This window comes from Capra hircus, chromosome 7 (genome assembly GCF_001704415.2).
Source record: "Capra hircus breed San Clemente chromosome 7, ASM170441v1, whole genome shotgun sequence".
In the NCBI taxonomy this organism is placed as follows: domain Eukaryota; kingdom Metazoa; phylum Chordata; class Mammalia; order Artiodactyla; family Bovidae; genus Capra; species Capra hircus.
Genome location: NC_030814.1, coordinates 97,754,556 through 97,773,454, shown reverse-complemented (window position 1 = coordinate 97,773,454; position 18,899 = coordinate 97,754,556). Strand labels below are relative to the sequence as shown.

The 18,899-nt window shown below is 55.7% G+C and overlaps 1 protein-coding gene across 18 annotated transcripts in view; it reads right to left on the bottom strand.

The window, feature by feature from the left end:
• The window catches only part of CACNA1A (calcium voltage-gated channel subunit alpha1 A), a 250,975-nt gene continuing 233,980 nt past the window's right edge, over positions 1,905 to 18,899 (bottom strand). For 8 of the 18 annotated variants that reach the window (XM_018051221.1, XM_018051220.1, XM_018051222.1 and 5 more), the window contains 9 exons: positions 9,486 to 9,593; positions 9,268 to 9,368; positions 7,835 to 7,944; positions 7,593 to 7,731; positions 7,310 to 7,423; positions 5,995 to 6,030; positions 4,816 to 5,002; positions 4,247 to 4,494; positions 1,905 to 3,501 (listed from right to left, as the gene is read on the bottom strand). In XM_018051221.1, the coding sequence (XP_017906710.1) occupies positions 2,788 to 3,501; positions 4,247 to 4,494; positions 4,816 to 5,002; positions 5,995 to 6,030; positions 7,310 to 7,423; positions 7,593 to 7,731; positions 7,835 to 7,944; positions 9,268 to 9,368; positions 9,486 to 9,593 (1,757 nt within the window). In that variant the 3' untranslated portion in view covers positions 1,905 to 2,787. The other 10 variants (XM_018051226.1, XM_018051228.1, XM_018051227.1 and 7 more) reach the window with 6 other exon arrangements.

The window sequence follows — 18,899 nt, the reverse complement described above, 5'->3', positions numbered from 1 at the left end:
GGTTTATTTTTTCTTTTGGTGTTGTGGCATGTAGGATCTTAGTTATCTGAACAGTTCTATAGCCTCTGCATTGGAAGCTTGGAATCTTAACCGCTCAACCAGCAGGGAAGTTCCCTCAAGTATATTTTTTAAAGAATGGAAAGAGGTACTGAGACCAAAATGTTTGAACACTGCGGATGTAGAAGAATGGTCCAATCCCGCCCTCTGCCTGTTTTTATAAATAAAGTTTTATTGGAACACAGGCACACCCACGCCTTTACATAAGGCTGCTTTCCTGGCGCAATGACAGAGCTGAAGAGAGAGAGACAATCTGGGCTACAAGACTGAAAATATTTACTCTTTGATCCTTCAAGAGAAAGTGTGCTGGACTGATGTAGAATAATGCATTTGATCTTCATGAACAGGTCTATTACTGTTTCCCTTTTGCAGATGGGAAAATAGAGGTACAGAGAGGTAGTCATTATCCTTAGGTCACACAGTCAGTGAGGCTGGGGCTGAGCTAAGCCCCTCGGGGTCAAATGACTGACCCCAAAGTTGGGGTGTGGTAGATGTCTTTGGTTAGTGTCCCCCTTCTTGGCCTCTGACTCCCCTTCATCTGGTACTCCGCTGTTCCTTGAAGACCATCTACCTCTCCCTATCTGCACATTCTACGTGATTCTCTGAAGCCCTTTCTTGGGAGAACCAGGAGTTGCATTTTCAGACCAAAGGCCTTTCATGTCAGCCTGAACAAGGGATGTATGTCTCACTGCGTCATTTCCGACTCTTTTGTGACCCCATGGACTATAACCCACCAGACTCCCCTGTCTATGGGATTTTCTAGGCAAGAATACTGGTGTGGGTTGCCATTTCCTCTTCCAGGGGATATTCCTGACCCAGGGATTGAACCTGCATCTCCTGCCTTGGCAGGTGGATTCTTTACTACTGAATTACCTGGGAAGCCCCTGAACAACAGGTATAACTGGTCTTTTGCTCACCTAAATCAACATAGCTCTCTGACCTCCTAACGTTATTAACAATGATTTTTGGCTGTCGACTATATTCACAGAAACATTCACAGAATAGGCAGGGAGGTAAGACCTTGGGGATGGAAGGTGCCCTAGCCCCTTCATCATGTGGCCAGCTTCTAGAAGCCTGGAGTGGGAGGGTGCCTGCAGGTACACTGTGGGCTGATGGGCAGACCCACTGGATGGGGCTGAGGGTGGAGGGAGGGCAGGCTGTCAGTCCCTTCTTAAGACCCCACCCCCACCACTGATATGCTGCCCTCACCTTGAACTGGCCATGAGCCTCTTCTGCTACCTACAGGCTGCTCTGAACCTTGACCTCTAGGTTCTAAGACTCTCCGACGGCTGGGGTAATTCAGGGGCATCTCAGGAAAGTCTGTAAACAGGATACAGCTTGGGGTGGAGCCTTTCAGAAGCAGCTTCTTGGGTGCCGGTGAGTGGAGTGGGACCACCAGAGGCCTCGGAGGGGTCTCACCTCCCACTGGACTCGGGGGTCCTGAGCTAGGCTTCCAGGTATCTCTTGCAGGGTGTTTCCAGTAGGAATTTTGCTAATAGTTGAGGCCTCACACATCTTCCTTGGGGCCTCACTGGCTGGATCATGCAGGAATATTATCCAGCAGACTTGGAGCTGTGGGGGGGGAGGTGGTGGTGGGGGTGGTCTGAGGGTGGAGGCATGGGGTGGTGGTGGTGGGGCTCTACTGCCCTGCTGTCCCCCATCCGGGACAACCAGGTAAAGACCCAGCCAGTGTCTCTGGTTTTAACTTTCTTGCAAAGAGTCTTGGCTGGAGAGCTACCACCTTCTCATCCTCAATGACTTTCCAAGTGCCTCCTACCAAGGTCCCCCCAAAGAGACCTGGGGAGTACTTTGCAGAAGCTATAAAGACCACTCCAATACAGAAGCCCTTTGATTCAACTTTTTTTATTTTTTTTTTCTTTTTGAATGTCATGCAATAATTCACAGTCCCAAGCCCACAGTTTTCAAACAAGGTAGGAAAAAGGAAAAAAGAAGCAAAGGAACTCGGTGGTGGTGTTTTTTTTCTTTTTTCTTTTGTTATTTCAAGCAGGACCAAATGTCAGAAAAAAATGCTTCTTTTCTCAATCATTAATTTTTTTGTCCTTTTTAAAATTGTTTATTTTTTTTTAAATTGATTTCTGCAGGCAGTAATAGTAGGGTTTGGTATAACCAGCAAGCACTCCTGTGTGTGTCTGAGAACGTGTGTGGGGTATGAGTGTGTCTGGTGGAGGTCTGTGTGGGACGCTGGGTTTCCTCTTCGCTTCCGGCTTCTAGCCACACACACGGGCCACCAGCACGCGTTCACCAGGGAAAGGAAAGATTTCAATTGAGATGATAAAACTCATCAATAGAAGCAATTTTTTTTCTCCCCGTTTTTCTTTTAAAAATGTTTTTTTTTTTTTTTTTTGAAATTTCCATTTTCCCCAAGGTTCTCCAAAAATGGCTGAGTTAATTCGAATCCCTTGGCTGTGTGGTTTGTCTGCCCCCGAGGGCCCCCCGCCGTCGTCGTGGGGGATCGGGGCTGGGTGGGGGGGCGCCGTCGCTGCCCAGGAGGGTCTTTTCGGGACACCCTGGTGTGTCCCGGCCCTGGGGACTCCCTCCAGAGTCCGGGGTCGTCCGGCTGGTCCTCTCCTGGGCCTTCCCGGGCCTCCCCGCCCCCGTGTGCTGGGCAGGTGGCAGCGAGGTGGCCCCGCGGCCGGTGCGGCTCCTCCCCGAGGGGGGCGTGTGCGTGGGGTGCGTGGGGGGGCCGGGCGGGCGCCACCTCGCCCGGGCTTAGCACCAGTCATCGTCGTCGGTCTCGCTGTAGGCTTCGTGCAGGCCTTTCCGGGAGCCCGGCCCGCGGGGCCTGGCCAGTCCGTGGGCCGGGTAGTAGCCGTTCGGGAGTCGCCGGCCGTGCCTGGAAGGCGAGGCGCAGGCCGGGCCCGCGGCCCGGGGAGTCCTGGGCGAGCACGCGTGGCGCGCGGGGGGCGGCGCGTCGTAGGCGGCGGCCCGGGGCTCCTCCTCCTCCCCGCCGCCGCCGCCGCCCGGGCCGTCGGGCTCGTCGTAGTCGGAGCCCCGGTAGTAACCGTGGTGGTGCCGGGGGCCCGGGGGGCCCTCAGCTGCGTGCGCGCCGGACGCCGGCCATCGCGCCCCTCCGTGGCGACACGGCGCCCTGGGGGACTCGCTCCGGGCCGGGCCCGGGACCCGCCGCTCCATCGCGGGCGAGCGGCTGCTGCCGTGGCCTCCCGTGGGCGGCCGCTCCCCGGCCAGGGGCTCGGCCACGGGGCCCGGGTACCTCCGCGGGCCGCTGGGGGCCGTTCGGCCCGGCCGCGCCGCGGGCTGCTGCTGCTGCTGGGGACCCGAGCCGCCGGCCTTACGGATCACGGGGGAATAGGACACGCGCGGCCGGGGAGTGGAGGGGGTCTGGGGGAGCTGGCGGCGTCCCCGCCGCGGAGTGCTGGTACCAGATGTTGAGGGGGCTGGGCTTCCACTTACGGAACTACTGCCCTACACGAAAATTGAAACAAAGGAAATCAAAAAAAAAGATACAACAAAATCAACCAGAAGGAGACGGGAGGAGACACAGAGGATCGGAGGGTGGGGAGCGAAGGAAAATCCAGAGGACAGGGGAGGAGGGGGGGAGGGGGGACACACAGGACGTTCAAATGGAAAAAAAGGAAAAAAGCAACAGCCACAGGTGGGAGGAAGGGGAAGGAGGGGAGGAGGAGGAGGGAGAGTGAGAGAGACAAGGAGGGTGGGGGGAAGTCGAAAACCAACACAACAAAGTGAAAAGAGAAATGAGAAATGGAGTTTTGTAAGTTTCGGGGTTAAAAATAGCAGAAGTTTCAAAAATTACTCACAGGCGTCCAGAGGACAGAAATCATAATTGAAACAAAAAACGGAAGCCGGGTTAAAGGAAAGCAAAAGGCAGAAGGTAGCCAGGGTGGGCGTGAGTCGTAAAGACCACTGCTGGCCCGAAACTCAAACGTGATCCACAACCAAAGAGGAAGCAGCTGCGGGCGGCGGGGAGCGGGGTGGCAGGCGGGCAGGGGGCTGGGGTGCAGAGTGGGGAGCCAGAGTGGCAGGGGGCAGTGTCCACCCCTGCCCGAGCCCAACCCCCTGGCTCAGGGAACCCCATGGTGGGCAGGTCAGAGATCACAGAGGGAGTGGGGAACCCCGCCCAGGGGGGGCTGTGGGCTGTGGCCCCCCATCCTCTCCCGGAGGGGTCCACAGTGCCTCCTGCCACACCCACCTGACGGTGGGCCATGTGCTCCCGGCCCTCACTGGGTGAGCGGGACCAGCGCTGGTCACGGGCCCGGGGCCGGCCGTGCTCCGGTCGCTCCTGGGCGTAGCGCTCCTTGTCAGGGGGCGGGGGGTGGTGGTGGTGTGGGTGGTGGTGGTGCCGATGCTTCCGGTCCTTGGGCCGGCCCCTCTCCTGGTCTCTTTCCTTTGATGGCAGGTCCCCAGACTGGGTGGTCATGCTCAAGTCTGTCCCCAAGCCTGGGGCCGCATGGGGTCAGAAAAGACAGATGGCTGTGAGGAAAGGGCGGCGTGGGACGTGCATGTGGGCAGTTTCCAAGCAGGGCTGTGGGCCCTGCGGGCACCTGCCCTTGGGCCCAGGGTGGCCTGGTGGGGGTGTGGGGGAGAGCTGGTCACCAGGGTGTGAGCAGCAGCTGGCGCATCTCGGTCCCCCTGGGTCCTGTCCAGGCCCTTTTGTCTTTCCTCACTCAGTGTTTACCCTGCTCTGCCTTCTCCCCCTATCTCCCCCTGCTCTGTCCCCTTACACAGCCTCAGGTCCCTGGGCCCTGCAGGGCGACCCACCTGTGTCCACGTCCGTGTAGCGGCCCAAGGAGCGCTCGGAGGTGCGGTGGCCGCGGTCTCTGCGCCTCTGGTGGTGCCGCTGGTTCTCCTCGGGCGGCACCCTCTCCAGGGAGTAGTCGTCCAGGCGCCGCGCCTTGGGGCCCAGCACGGAGGCCGAGCGCTTCATGGGGCTGGTGTCTGAGATGGTCTGGGGTGGAGGGGAACAGGCCGGCGGGCCGGGGTCAGTGGCCGGGACACAGCAGTCCTGGTCTGCCCCATCCGCCATCAGTGATGGGGGTGTGACCATCCAGAGGTGGGGTCTGGTGGGGGGAGCCCTGGGCTTCAGGCTCCAGGACTCTTCTGTCCCCTCCCCAGCTCCTCCTGGGTTCCACCAGGAGGCCCCATTCTCTCCACCTCCTGCTGGGACAGGCAGGCTGGCTGAAGGGCAGAGCTTCTCCCATCCGGAGTACAAACCTGGGAGCCCTGGGCAGCCCGGCCTGCTCTCCAAAGCGGGTGAGGAGCCTCAGCCTCTCCTTGCTGCCAGGCCTATCAGCCCAGGGCCAGGCACCCAGCACACAGTCCTCCTTGGCCAAGGGACTTTCCTGCCCACCAGCTTCTATGGGAAGCCTTTGAGGGACTGGCCTGGCATTTGAGACCCCCGGAGGGACCTGCTCTCCTCATCCTTGGCCTGCAGCTTGGGGGCCTGTGTGTTCGCTGCACCCTTGGGTGGAACTGGGTTCCCTGCGGCTGGGAGAGGAGAGAAGGAAGACAGAGCAGTCTTGCCCAGGGCCTGGCCCAGTGGCACTGCCTGAGAGTGGAGTCTTGAGGGACGCGGGGCTGTGGGCCCAGAGGTTCATGGGTGGTGTCATGGGAAAGAGCCCCCAAGAAAGAGTGAGCCAGGCAGGGCTGCAGGTCAGGCTTCTTGGAACAATGGATGCCCGCCTGCCAGGCTTGGGGGGCTCTGAAGAGAGGGTGGGAGGTTGGGGGGGCAGGGCGGGGTCACCCCTCCAGGGCACACACGGGGCACACAGAACACAACACATGAGGATGGGGCTCCACGGGGTAGGGGGCAGGGGGTGCGGTCTGCAAGGAAAGGGTGGGGTCCGAGGACCCGGAGAGATGACAGAACTCCCACGAGGGGGGGTGGGCGGGAAGAGGGGGCCGGAGCCCGGCTGGGCGGTGGGCGGGCGCGGTACATACACTGAGGTCATTCCCACGTGGCCGGCCCCTTCTCCTCTGTCACAGCCCCACGGGATGGTGCACACAGAAAAAACAGAAAGAAGGAAATAAATATAAAAGCCGAGAGGGAGAGGGAGTGGTGTGGGAGATGGAGGAGAATGCCAGGGTCGGGGGGAGAGAAGAACCTGAGTGGGGGGAGGGGGAGGGAGAGAGAGGTTAATGTCCCCGGTGCGTGGGCGACCCCAGGCCCGGCTGGCCTTCCTCCCACGGGGACGGAACACACAGATGGCAAAGGCACGAGACCGACAGAGGGGCGACGTGGCCGCAGGCGCCTGGCTCTGGACGCTGCCTCATGCAACGTGCCCCAGCCCTGGCTCCGCTGACACTCAAGCTTCGGGGGTGGGGTGGGATGACCGTCAGCTGGCTTGGGCCCCCCTTCTCCTGGGGCCCGGAAGCTCAGTCCTGGTTGGGCTTTGGGGGGCCCATCGGGATGGGACTGGACAGTCACATGCAGGCTGGGTGCCTCCCACCCAAGTTCCCAGCAGCCAGAGGCCACGCCCCTGGGCGACCCTGGCCCGGCCAGGCACAGCACAGCCCCGCCCCCCTCACGCCCACCCCGTGCAGATGCCACGGCACAGCACATGGGCAGCCTGCCACAGTCAGACATGCCGCCCTGCCTCTCAGGTTGGGTGGGCAGCCCAGCCATGCTTCTGGCCCCTCTGTCCTGGGGGGCCGGGGGCGGTGGGACCCTGCCCCCCGACAACCAAGCCCACAGCTGGGTAAAGCAGCCACACACAGACACGCGTCAGGCACACACACCTGCTTCTCCCCAGCGGCTCTCACAGAGACCAGACAGAGGGACAACTCCCGGGCACCACCCCAGACATGCTACCAGGTCCTGGGACCTGCCAAGTTCCCCAGAGCATGTACGCTGTATGAGCACACCCATCCCTGTGTGCATGCGCCTCTGCGCATGCATGGATATTCTTGATTGCAGCTCTCACGGGGGCCTGACACATCCCCTCCCACCCCCCCTCCACATCCTTGATTGGTGTCCTCCACATCCTCTGGCCTCAGCATCCCCAAACGGAGCAGAGACAAACCCCGTGGCGGTGACCATGGTGCCCTGCCCCAGAGGAACCTCGACCCCTCTCAGCCCTCCGTCAGGGAGAAACTAAGAGGACTGGGGCCTCTGCAGGTTCCAGAGGTGTGGACCCTGCCTGCTGCAGCCAAGGGTGCAGGAGTCCCACCCAGCCCTGGGTCCCTGGGCTGCACAGGGAAGCTGAGACTCCAGAGGCCAAGTCCAGTCCCCAGGGTGGTGGGTGAAAGCTCTCACCTGGTTCTCGGCAGGCAGGCGGGGCATGGAGGCGGCCCGGGCCTGGCCTTCCACGGGGAAGTAGTGCTCACTGTCGGAGTAGCCGTCTCTGCCCATCTCTCGCATCTCCACAGACTGCGGGGCAGATGGCGAGGCTGGCTGAGCCCTGGGGCCGCCTGGCCAGGGACCCCGGGGGGGGAGAGTTGGCCGAGTGTGTGCAGAGCTGCAGGTGAGGGGCCCAGACCCCTCCTTCTTGTCCTGCCCAGGCCGGGGAGCCAAGGGGGCGGCGGGGCCGTGGAGGTACCTGAGAGTTGGGCTGGCTGTTGGGCATATCGGTGGGGGGGCCCCGCTCTGGGCTCCACGTGCCCGTCTTCTGGAACATCTCCTGGGCCCGCTGGGTCACCCAGGATGGGCTCTCTTTCATGCCACTTTCGTGAGCCATCCTGTGTGGGGCACAGAGGCCAGGGTGATGGTGGGCACTCGTGGCTTTTGCACCTGGCACCCAGCAGCCCTGTTCCCCTGCCTCTGGCCAAGAGGGACACTCACAAGCCTCCTCCTGGGTCCAGCTGGGTGGAGGGGAGGGCGTTCTGGCCAGGGCCCCCCTCCTGTGTTGGAGATGGGGGCTCCATGCGCTGGAACATGAGAGGTGTCCGGTTCTGGGGAAGCAGAGAGCAGCGTGTGTACACAAGGTGGCCGGGGGGGGGGGTGGGGGGAGAGGGGACAGATGGAAGAGGGTGTCCCAGGCTGAGGCTTTGGTTTCAAGACTGCAGTGGGGAGGCTATGGAAGGTATGCTTAGCCCACCCCGGGGGTGAAATCCTAGAAGCCATTCTTGAAACCCACCCCTACCCTAAAACACACACACACATTCAAGTCTGATCCATCAGCGAGTCCTCTAGACTCTTCTAAATCCATCCATAACCAGATCACTTCTCACCGCTCCATGACCCCCATCCTGGTTCTCATCAGTTTTGTCCAGGACCACTGCCTCCTCCCAGGCTCCCAGCTCCAGCCCTTACTCTCCAAGGCTGCCAGAGAGCACCAGTGAGCAGCTGCAAGAGATCACTTCCCACCTCTCCTGAGGCACACTTGTGGCTCCCACTTCACTCTGAGCAAAAGTCAAAGGCCCACAAATCCTGAATAATCCGTCCTGTCGCCTCCCCACCCTCGTCTCCTTCCCTTGCCCCTCTGCTTACTCTGTTCTGCCATACAGACTTCCCTGCTATTTCTCACTCAAGCTCATGGGCCTCAGGGCCTTTGCACTGACTGTTCTCTCTGCCTGAAACATTTCCCCCTAGGTGTCTGCTTGGCTCTCTCTCCTCTTCCTTCAAGTCTTTCCTCTGATGTCACTACCTCAGCAATGCCTCCCAAACTACCCCTTCCAAATCATATTCCCTTGCCCACCCCCTGCTTTTTCTCATGACACTTACTTTTTTCTGCAGTGCTATATAATTTCATCATCTATCATTGCTGGCCTTCTGCCAACTGGAAAGTCTGCTCTGCAGGGATTCTGGTCTGTTTTGCTCACAGACGCATACCCAGAGTTGAGAAAGGTGCCTGGCACATCATAGGTGCCCAATGATTAAAAAAAAAAAAGTTTATTTGTTCTGCTTATTGGCTTATTTGACTGCACTGGGTCTTAGTTGCAGTACATGGGATCCAGTTTCCTGAGTAGGGATCGAACCTGGGCCCCTTGCATTGGGAGCGTGGAACCCTAGCCACTGGACCACCAGGGAAGTCCCCGCCCAGTAAGCGTTGGTGGAGCAAATGAGTTACTCCAGGCTATGTCTCCTTGGCATTGCCCTCCTTCTTCAGTGACCTGTCCCATTGCCCTCCTTCCTCAGTGACCTGTCCTGGGGCCTGACGTCATCCCACTGTTCTGGTTGGTCCTCACAGCGACAAGGGAGACACTGTCTCCCAGCCTGGGTGTCCCCAGAGTGATGGAGATCGGAAGGAGCGGCTGTCAGGGCTGGAGCCATACCTGTTCCTCGCGCATGGCCTGCAGCTTCTTGGCCTTGCTCTGCCGGTAATACTCCATGATCATCATGGCCGCGTAGATCTTGCCCACTGTCAGGTCCGTGGCTGGGGGCACAGGATGAGCTCACCATGGGTGGGGGCCTCAGTATGCACCAACCCCGCCATCCCGAGGCCTCCTCTTCCCTCCCCCCCTCTCTGTCCCAGGCCGGGCCTGGCTCTTACACTTGTGGGGGGTGACCAGCAGGTCCAGCGTCTTCTGGGACAGATTGGGCCAGATGGCCATCATCTCCTTCCGCAACTCGGCATCCATTTGTTGTTTGTCAGCTCCGCCTGTGAGTGGGAACAGAGAGGCATCAGCTGGCCTCTGGGGAAGCTGCAAAGCCATAGGCTCCTGCTGACCCAGGCTCTGGGCGGGGCCTAGCAGGGCCAGGGCCTTTGAAAGACTGTGTGGGAGACAGTCCAGCATCCAGAGGGACCGACTGGTTCCCACTTACCAGCTGTGTGACATGGGTGTTAGTCTACTGTGCTGTGCCTGTTTGCCCATCTTTGAAATGGGGATGATGGCAATAGTACCTGCCTCAGTGAGTTGTCTGAAGATCAAAGTAGTTGATGTTCAGCATTAGAACTATGGCTGCTGTAGGAAGCTTGGGGTAAGCCTCAGGGAATAGTCCTGATAGAGGAGGTTTGTCCCTCAACCAAGTTTCCCCTCCTATGAATGCCGACCTTGGAACTAGCTGACGCTTGGCCCCTCACCCCAGCCATGGTGATTCCTTGTCCCCTCTGTCTGAGTACATGCAAGAGTTGCCCTTCCTGCCTTCCCTGGGATTGGCTGGGGCCATGAGATGAGTTCTTGCCGATAAAGTGTGAGCAGAGTGAGGTGCCACTTTGGGCATTTAATGGCCAGTGCAGAACCCTCCTGGGTTCTCATTCCATCTGTCACAGCAACTGGTAGCATTGGGGACAGTGGTTGCCCACTCAGGCCTGGTCCCTAAGTGACTAATGAACAGAAGACCCTGCTGACCCTGGAAGAAATTCCCACATAATGCAAGTGGGAAGTGAATCTTTGTTGGTTCAAGACCTTGGGGCTGTTTGTTACGGCGGCACATTCTCATTCATCCTGACTGATACATCAGCCTGGACCCTGTTTCAACTCTTGTTTCACAGCCCCCAACACTAGGCACAGGGGTGCTGTCCTAACATTTACCAGCAGTTAGGGACATTGATGACAGAGCTAGAGAAAGGGTCTGAGGGCTTTCTGCTGGGCCAAATGTTAACCCTGTGGTTGCTGGATTATGGGAGGAGGTTCAGGAGATCTGGGGGAAGGGCAGGGGCCGGCTCTCAGTCAGTTGAATAGTATTTCAGTGTTTGAACAACCATCTGTGGGGGCCTGCTGGCTGAATAGCTGACCCACCCAGGCAGCCGCAAGAAGCCCCTTTGCCTCCACTCCCTGTCCACCTCTTGTCGCCCACCATCTGTCCTCATGGCCCTTCCTTCTCCCCCTCCATTTTCCGGATCCAGCCTAGGACTGTCTTTGGACCTCCTGGGCAGTTTCTCCTTCTCAGCAGATGTGGGTCAAAGCACAGACATCTGCCAGGCACTCTGTGCTTTCACTCATCTTTCCTTGTGTGACTCCAGAGACAGGTGTCTTTATTTTGAGAAAATTCCTTTCAGAAGGGTCTTTTGTCAAGTCAAGCACAGGTCCTGTTCCACAGTGAGGATTTGGAGGCAGTAGGGAGCTGAACCGCCTGGACCAGTGTAGTGGCCTCTGCACAAGTCCTCCCATACCCACCAGAGGGCGCTCGTGAACACCTGAGGGCAGTCGCCTCTGCCCAGGTCCACCTCCCATAGCCCACCCATAGCCACCAGAGGGCGCCCATGAACACCTGTATCAGTCACATGTCTCCGGCGCTCAGAGCCCTCCAAGGCTCTGACCTCACCCAGGGTGATCTCCCCAAGTCCATAAGACCCTCAACCATCTGCCTTCAACTCTACTTTCCCCTCTGCTCACTCTGTTCCAGCCACACCAACCTCCTCCGTGCTCCGCAACCACGCCAAGCATCGCCCTGCCTCCAGGTCTTTGTATAGGCTGTTTCCTCTGCCAGGACGGTCCTTTCTACAGGTATCGGTGTGGTTCCCTCCCTCATCCGCTTCAGGTCCCTGCCCAGAGCCTTTATCAAAGAGGTCTTCTAGCCGCCTCTCAACCTAAAGCAGCCCCCCTCTTCTATGCCTTTTCCTGGCTTTATTTCTCCACTGTGTACTTATCACCTCATGCTGTTGCTCACCTCCTCACTTCGGGGATCTGCGGGGTCTAAATGTGCAGAGATCACTGGGGCCAAGCTGTGTGGGGGTGGGGCTGATGGGTGGGCCTGGACTCAGGTTATGGGAGACCCTTCAAATAATCGTCTGTTCTGTAGCTGGCCTTTCAACACCCTTGACACCAACCTATAACAGATTTTCTTTCCTCTAGGAAAGCAGTTGGAATTAATAGCTACATCTCCCATCCACTGTAGCTAAGTGAGGTGCCTGGGGCCTCTTTGGTTCCTTTTCAGAGACATGGGAAGGGAAAGAAGAGAACGTGACATTCCTGTGAAAAGTCACTTTTGCCCAGCCACTTACGTATTTCCTGTCTCAGGTGGAGAAAAGGAAGCCACTTATTGTTACGGACTGAATTGTGTCCTCCCAAAATTCACACTGACGCCCGAATGCCCAATGTAATGGCATTTGGAGATGGGCCCTTCAAGGGAGTGACTAAAGTCATATGAGGTTATGAGGGTGGCCCCTAAGAGAGACAGACAGCAGGGGTGCATAGGCACAGAGCACAGGCCATTGAGGGCACAGCGAGAAGAGCGCGGCCGTTTGCAAGCGAGAGGCCCTTCGGGAGAAACCTAACCTGCTGGCACCTTGATCTTGGACGTCCAGTCTCTAGAACTGTGGGAAAGTAAACTTCTGTTGTTTACGTACTGTCTCTGCTATTTTGTTATGGAAGCCTGAGCTGACAAGGATACCTGTTCTTGGTGAATGGTTTAGGCAGGGTTAAGGTTTCTTGCCCTGTCGGCACTGTCAGACACTGAGGCTGGATCATTCTTGGTTGTGGGGCCGTCCTGTGCACTGCAGGATTTCCAGCATCCTCAGCTTCTACCCACTAGTTACCAGTAGCACCCCCTGACCCTAGTCCTGACAACCAAGCCCGTCCCCAGACATCGCCAGGTGTCCCCTGGTAGACACAATGCCTCCGGTTGAGAATCACCACCTTAGACTCCTTCTGCTTCAATTCAAATGGAAATCTCTCATTCAGGATTGCTGTTCACATTGAAACACAGTAAATACCCTGCCTATGAAATCTTTAATTTGAGAACTTTCAAAGATGAGAACGTGCGTTCCATCAGGGTCAGGCCAGGCGTGAGCTAAACCGCAGCTTCCCTCCATGTCCTCCTGCTGAGATCCTCCAGCTCTGCCATCTCCCGCCTCCTCTCCCTCCGCCGGTCAGCAGCTCTTCTTGCCTGCTCACTCAGTTCCAGCCCCTGTATTCCAGCTGTTATGCTATACTCTGTACTTTTTAAGGTACTACACTGTAGGAATGAAAATGTTTTCTTTCTTTTTTGTTTGTTTTTATATATTATTTGTGTGAAAAGTATTATAAACCTATTACAGTACAGTACTATATAGCTGATTATGTTCATTTGGTACCTAAGCTAGTCTTTTGGACTTAGGAACACACTGGTTTTATGAACGCTCTTGGAACAGAACTCATTCATATGTAGGGGACTTACTATGAAGGGAAAATCCTTAGGGGATTTCAAGGCAGCTCTCCCTTGGGGTCATGGGATCCACTCAAGGCTGGATCTCAGGTATACTGCCCCTCCAGGGACGGAGTTGTTAATACTGGGGCTCCCAGGGCCTCCCTGGTGTCTCAGACGGTAAAGAATCTGCCTGCAATGCAGGAGACCTGGGTTCCATCCCTGGTCTAGGGGTCAGGAAGATCCCCTAGAGAAGGAAATGGCAACTCACTCCAGTATGCTTGTCTGGAGAATTCCGTGGACTGGGGAGCCTCACAGGCTGCAGTCCATGGGGTTTCAAAGAGTCAGACATGACTAAGCGACTGACACTTTCACTTTCAAAGACAGAAGGTACCCCTGTATTTGGGCACCAGTCCCCCAGAAACCAGTTGTGTCCCAGCATCTTCCCCTCCCCTACATCACTCTACACACCCCTGGTGCGCCTTCTCTGTTGCAGGGTCCGTCCCATGCACGTGGCAACATTCAAGAGCTTCTCTTGGGACTTCCCTGGTGGTCCAGTGGTTAAGACTCCATGCTCCCAAAGCAGGGGGCTTGGGTTCAATCCCTGGTTGGGGAACTAACATCTCATATGTCATGTGGCCAATAAATAAATAAAACATTAAAAAAAAAAAAAAAAGCCTCCCTGGCATGCCAGGTACCATAAGGGCCAGCCCACTTCCAGTTTCAACAGCCAAAACTGTCTTCAGCCTTCCCTGGGGTGAACTGCCAGCACCCAGATAGGAAGAAGGTTTCTTCTCTGTAGGGTATTGAAGGCAACGGGCGAAGGAGGTGGTAAGATAAGATGGGAGCTCCTGCTGCCATCTCTGTGTTAATTTGGTCTGTTAGAACTGACAACAATTTCTATTAGTTCATCAAAAGCTTCCGCTTCTGCCATATGCTCCTTACTATGAAAAGTTGTTCAGGCTAAAAGAGAAAGCCAAAAAACAAAACCAAAGCTGTCTTCAGACATGGCCAGTGATCTCTGGAGGCAGCATCATGCCTGGCTGAGAACCCCTGACTTAGAGTTTAAACCCCTGACCAGGATCCCCACCCTCTGACCCTGCTCTTTCTTTCCTTTCCACAACATTTCTGGCCTTTGAACATGTTACAGAGTCTACCTATTTACAGTGGCCTATTTGTTTGTTGCCTGTCTCCCCACAGCCCCTTAGGGCTGGAGGTTCGTCTGTCCTTCCCTGCCACGACCCACTTGCTGAGCACAGGGCTGGGCACACAGCATGTGCCCAATGGGGCTCTCATTCAGTGAGCTGGTAGTAACACAGGCAGGTCAGATTAATGCTGAGCAGGGCCCTGTGGGACACCCAGGCACAAAGGCCTTTTTCCTCCCCCCTGTCTTCCGGGCAAGACTCCAGCCTCCTTGACCTTTCCTGAATTCCAAAGGGTGGATTCCAACAGTTGCTAATCAAGGGATCAGCAGCCAGGAAACCCCCTGAAGCAAGATTAAAGGGGCTGGAGAAACTCATCAAGATTAGGAGAGGGCTCCCATTATAGCTCCGGAGAAGGCAACGGCAACCCACTCCAGTACTCTTGCCTGGAAAATCCCATGGATGGAGGAGCCTGGTAGGCTGCAGTCCATGGGGTGGCGAAGTCGGACACGACTGAGCAACTTCACTTTGACTTTTCACTTTCATGCATTGGAGAAGGAAATGGCAACCCACTCCAGTGTTCTTGCCTAGAGAATCCCAGGGACAGGGGACCCTGGTGGGCTGCCGTCTATGGGGTCGCACAGAGTCGGACACGACTGAAGCGACTTAGCAGCAGCAGCAGCAGCCCATTATAGCTCAGTTGGTAAAGAATCTGCCTGCAGTGCAGGAGACCTGGGTTTGATCCCTGGGTTGGGAAGATCCTCTGGAGAAGGAAATGGCAACCCACTCCAGTATGCCTGCCTGGAGAATCCCATGGATAGAGGAGCATGACTCAGCATCTAAACCACCACCACCACCTGAGACCCTGCACACACTCTAATGTTGTCAGCAATCCCACCCTTTCAAAACTTTGCAGAACTTTTGCTCAGTTGCTAGGCTGTGTCCAACTCTTTGCGATCCCATGAACTGCAGCACCCTAGGCTTTCCTGTCTTTCCCTATCTCTTGGAGCTTGCTCAAACTCATGTCCATTGAGTCAGTGATGCCATCCAACCATCTCATCCTCTGTCGCCCCCTTCTTCTCCTGCCCTCAGTATTTCCCAGCATCAGAGTCTTTTCCAATGAACTGGCTCTTCTCGTCAGGTGGCCAAAGTATTGGAGCTTCAGCATCAGTCCTTCCAATGAATATTCAGGATTGATTTCCTTTAGGATTAACTGGTTTGCTCTTCTAGCAGTCCAGGGGACTCTCAAGAGTCTTCTCCAGCTCCACAATTCAAAACATCAGTTCTTTGGCACTCAGCCTTCTTTATGGTCCAACTCTCACATCCATATATGACTACTGGAAAAATCATAGCTTTCACTAGACAGACCTTTGTTGGCAAAGTGACATCTCTGCTTTTTAATACACTGTTTATGTTTATCATAGCTTTTCTTGCAAGGAGCAAGCATCTTGTAATTTCGTGGCTGCAGTCGCCATCCACAGGTAATTTATCCTAGCAGTGGGATTTATGGTGGGGGTCTTGAGCCATGCAGTATCAGTGTGACCCCTAGAGGGGCGAGAGGCTGAGCAACAGAGGTCAGCCAGGCTTACATGACTAATTCTCAATAAACATGCTAGACTCAAAGTTCAGGTGGACTTGGGTGGTTGACAATGCTTCATACATGTTGTCACACGTCATCGCTGAAAGATTTGTGCATGTGACTCCATTGGGAGGGAGTGGAAGCTCCCTCTTGGTCTCTTTCAGACCCTGTCCAGGTGCCTGTTGCCTTTGCAGATTTTAATCTGTATCTTTTTGCTGTAATAGACCACAACTGTGAGTAAAACAATTCTCAGTTCTGGGTTCTATCAAATCACTGAATCCAAGCCTTTTTTCATTTTTTGAATCTTTGTTTTGGGCTATCCTGGGACCCCCAAACACAGGTTCTCCAGAGGAAAACAGCAGCTGGGATACAAAGGTATTATGTAGGGGCTTCCCAGATGGTGCTAGTGGCAAAGCCCCTGCCTGCTGATGCAGGAGACATAACAGGTGCAGGTTCGATCCCTGGTCAGGAAGATCCCCTGGAGGAGGGAATGGCAACCCACTCCAGGATTCTTGCTTGGATAATACCATGGACAGAGGAGCCTGGCGGGTTACAGTCCATAGCGTTGCAGAGTTGGACGCAACTGAAGCGACTTTGCATGCATGCATGTACCAAGAGTGGGTGCACTGTTAGACCCATTTTACAGGTGCGGGAATGGTAGCAGGCATAATTCTAAAGCTTACCCTTCTGTCTCAGCAAGATTCTGCTTATTCAATCAAACGATAGTCTAGGGATTGCTATAAAAGGACTTTGCAAACGTAATTAAGGTCCCAAGTCAGTTGACTGTAAGTTTCAGAGCTGACCTAGGTGGGTCTTATCTAATCAGGTGAGCCCTCTAAAAGCAGAGCATTTTCTTGGCAGCAGAGAAGTCAGAGAGACTTGGAGCACATAAAGAATTAGATGCATCCCCAGGAGCTAAGCATAAACTCTGGCGAGAAGCCAGAAATGAAATGGGGATCTCAGTCCTGCAGCCACAGGCAACTTAATTTTGCTAACACCCGAATAAGCCTTGGAATAAAATTTCCCCCAGAGCTTCCAAAGATGAGCCCAGCCTGGCCACCTTGATTTTGGGCTTGTGAGACTGCGGATGGAGAGCGTAGTTGAGTCTATCTGGACTTCGACCTACATACCTATATGCTAATAAATAGCTGTGTTTTAAGCTGTTAAATTTGTGGTCATTTGGCATTGCTAGCTGATGCATGGGCTGAGGCTCAGAGCAGGTGAGGTCTTCTGCCAAAGTTTACAATTGAGGACAGGGCAGGTAGGTGGGCAAGCTGAGTCCACTTTTCCACATGATTATAAGAAAGCAGCTGCCCATGCTTCTGCTTCCTCACCTCCCTGGGTTGGGACCCAGACCAGTTTCAACTATTTGTGTGGGGACCTGGACCACTTTCTGTCTCACTGGTCCAGTTAGTTGCTCAGTCGTGTCTGACTCTTTGCCATCTCATGGACTGTGCCAGTCCACATCCTCTGTCCATGGAATTCTCCAGGCAGGTATACTGGAGTGGTTTGCCATGCTCTTCTCCAGGGAATCTTCCTGACCAAGGATCAAACCCAGGTCTCCTGCACTGCAGGCAGATTCAGTTTCAACTATGCTGATAAACAAACAGTCTGGGGCAGGCAGAGCCACAACACAGACAGGCCCCAGGTCCAGACTAGACACATGTGCCGAGATGCCTGGCAAGTCCGAACCACTTGCCTCTGACTTGCTGCATGAGAAAGAAATTAACATTGTGTGTCAAAGGCCTGAGCCCTGACCCTTCCCCTTCTCCACTTATGCTGTTCCGAGTCTCAGCCTCACCCCTGATTCTTTCGCTCGATTTGGGGGCACCTCCTGCTCTCTTTACTTGGATCCCCATGCTTCCTGGCTCTAACAATGTCTGTCCTCAACGTGCCCCTCCCCCTTGCCCCGCCCCCACCAGGCACTGTCTCACTGGAACCTGCTGGTCTCCCTCCCTAAATGTCCTCCTTCTGAGCAACTTCCGGCCTTGGAGCCTCCTTCCCCTCTTCTCCTCAGGGCCCTGGAAAGAACACATGTCTGCGGTGTGGCCTTCCTTCCTGGTGACCTCTCAGGGGCTTCAGCTGGGTGCAGCCCTGACCTCTCTCTTCAGCCCCACTGAGATTTCCAACCCTCTGCTGGACGATGGACCCAGCTCCCCACCAGCGACTCTCCCAACTTCCTTCTCTTGGGTGATCCATGCGCCTCTGTCCCTGCCCTGCTGTCTCATGAGCTGCCAAGTCACATCCAGTCTACTGTTAGGCCTCTGAAACCCACTCTGGGCAGTCTACTTCAGAGCTGCCCTGGTCAAAGTGGTCGGTGGTGACCTGGCACAAAATCCATTGATCGCTCACGGTCCTCAGTCTTCAGAGCTGCCCTGGTCAAAGTGATTGTGGTGCCCTGGCGCAAAATCCATCGGTTACTCTTGGTTCTCGCTCTTGGTCACTCTTGGTCCCAGGCAGTGCTTAAACGCTGGAGATGCCTTTTAGGAGCCAGTGTTGCCTTGCTCTCCACCCACCTCCCTGGCCTCTCCTTTTCACTCTTTCTCTGCCGCCTTTAATACTGGGGTGGCCCCAGGCTCAGTCTTTGGGGGTCTCTCAGTTCACTCATCCCCTTGGAGAGCTCCTCCAGTCTCCTGGCTTAACACCTGTCAGCATTTGATGCCTCCTGACTCTACATCTCCAGTCAAGCCAGGAGGACTCACCATCTCACTTCCTTCAGAACCTTGGGGTGGGGGGAATGCCAGAAGTGTGAGTTGGAGGGCCCCTTCTAGCCCCCATGTCCATGTGTCACTGTCAACACCAATGTTTTGCCCTCCCTTGGCCCCAAACCTGCTCCTCCCATCTCTTCTCTCTCAGGCAACTGGGGCTGGGTCCGTCCTTTAGTTGCCGGGGCCCCACGCTTTGGGGTTGGCCTTTATGCTCTTTCTTTAAGCTCCACATCCATCCATCAGCAATCTGGTCGTTTTGACTCCCAGGAAATATCCAGAATGTAAATAATTCATATGCCTTCCTTCCAAGCCCCTATCCTGTGTTCCCCTGATTTATGTCAGGGGTCCTCCTAGCCCACGGGTCTACCCTGGTGGCTCAGATGCTAAAGCATCTGCCTGCAATGCAGGAGGCCCAGGTTGGATCTCTGTGTAGGGACGATCCCCTGGAGAAGGGCATAGCTACCGAATCC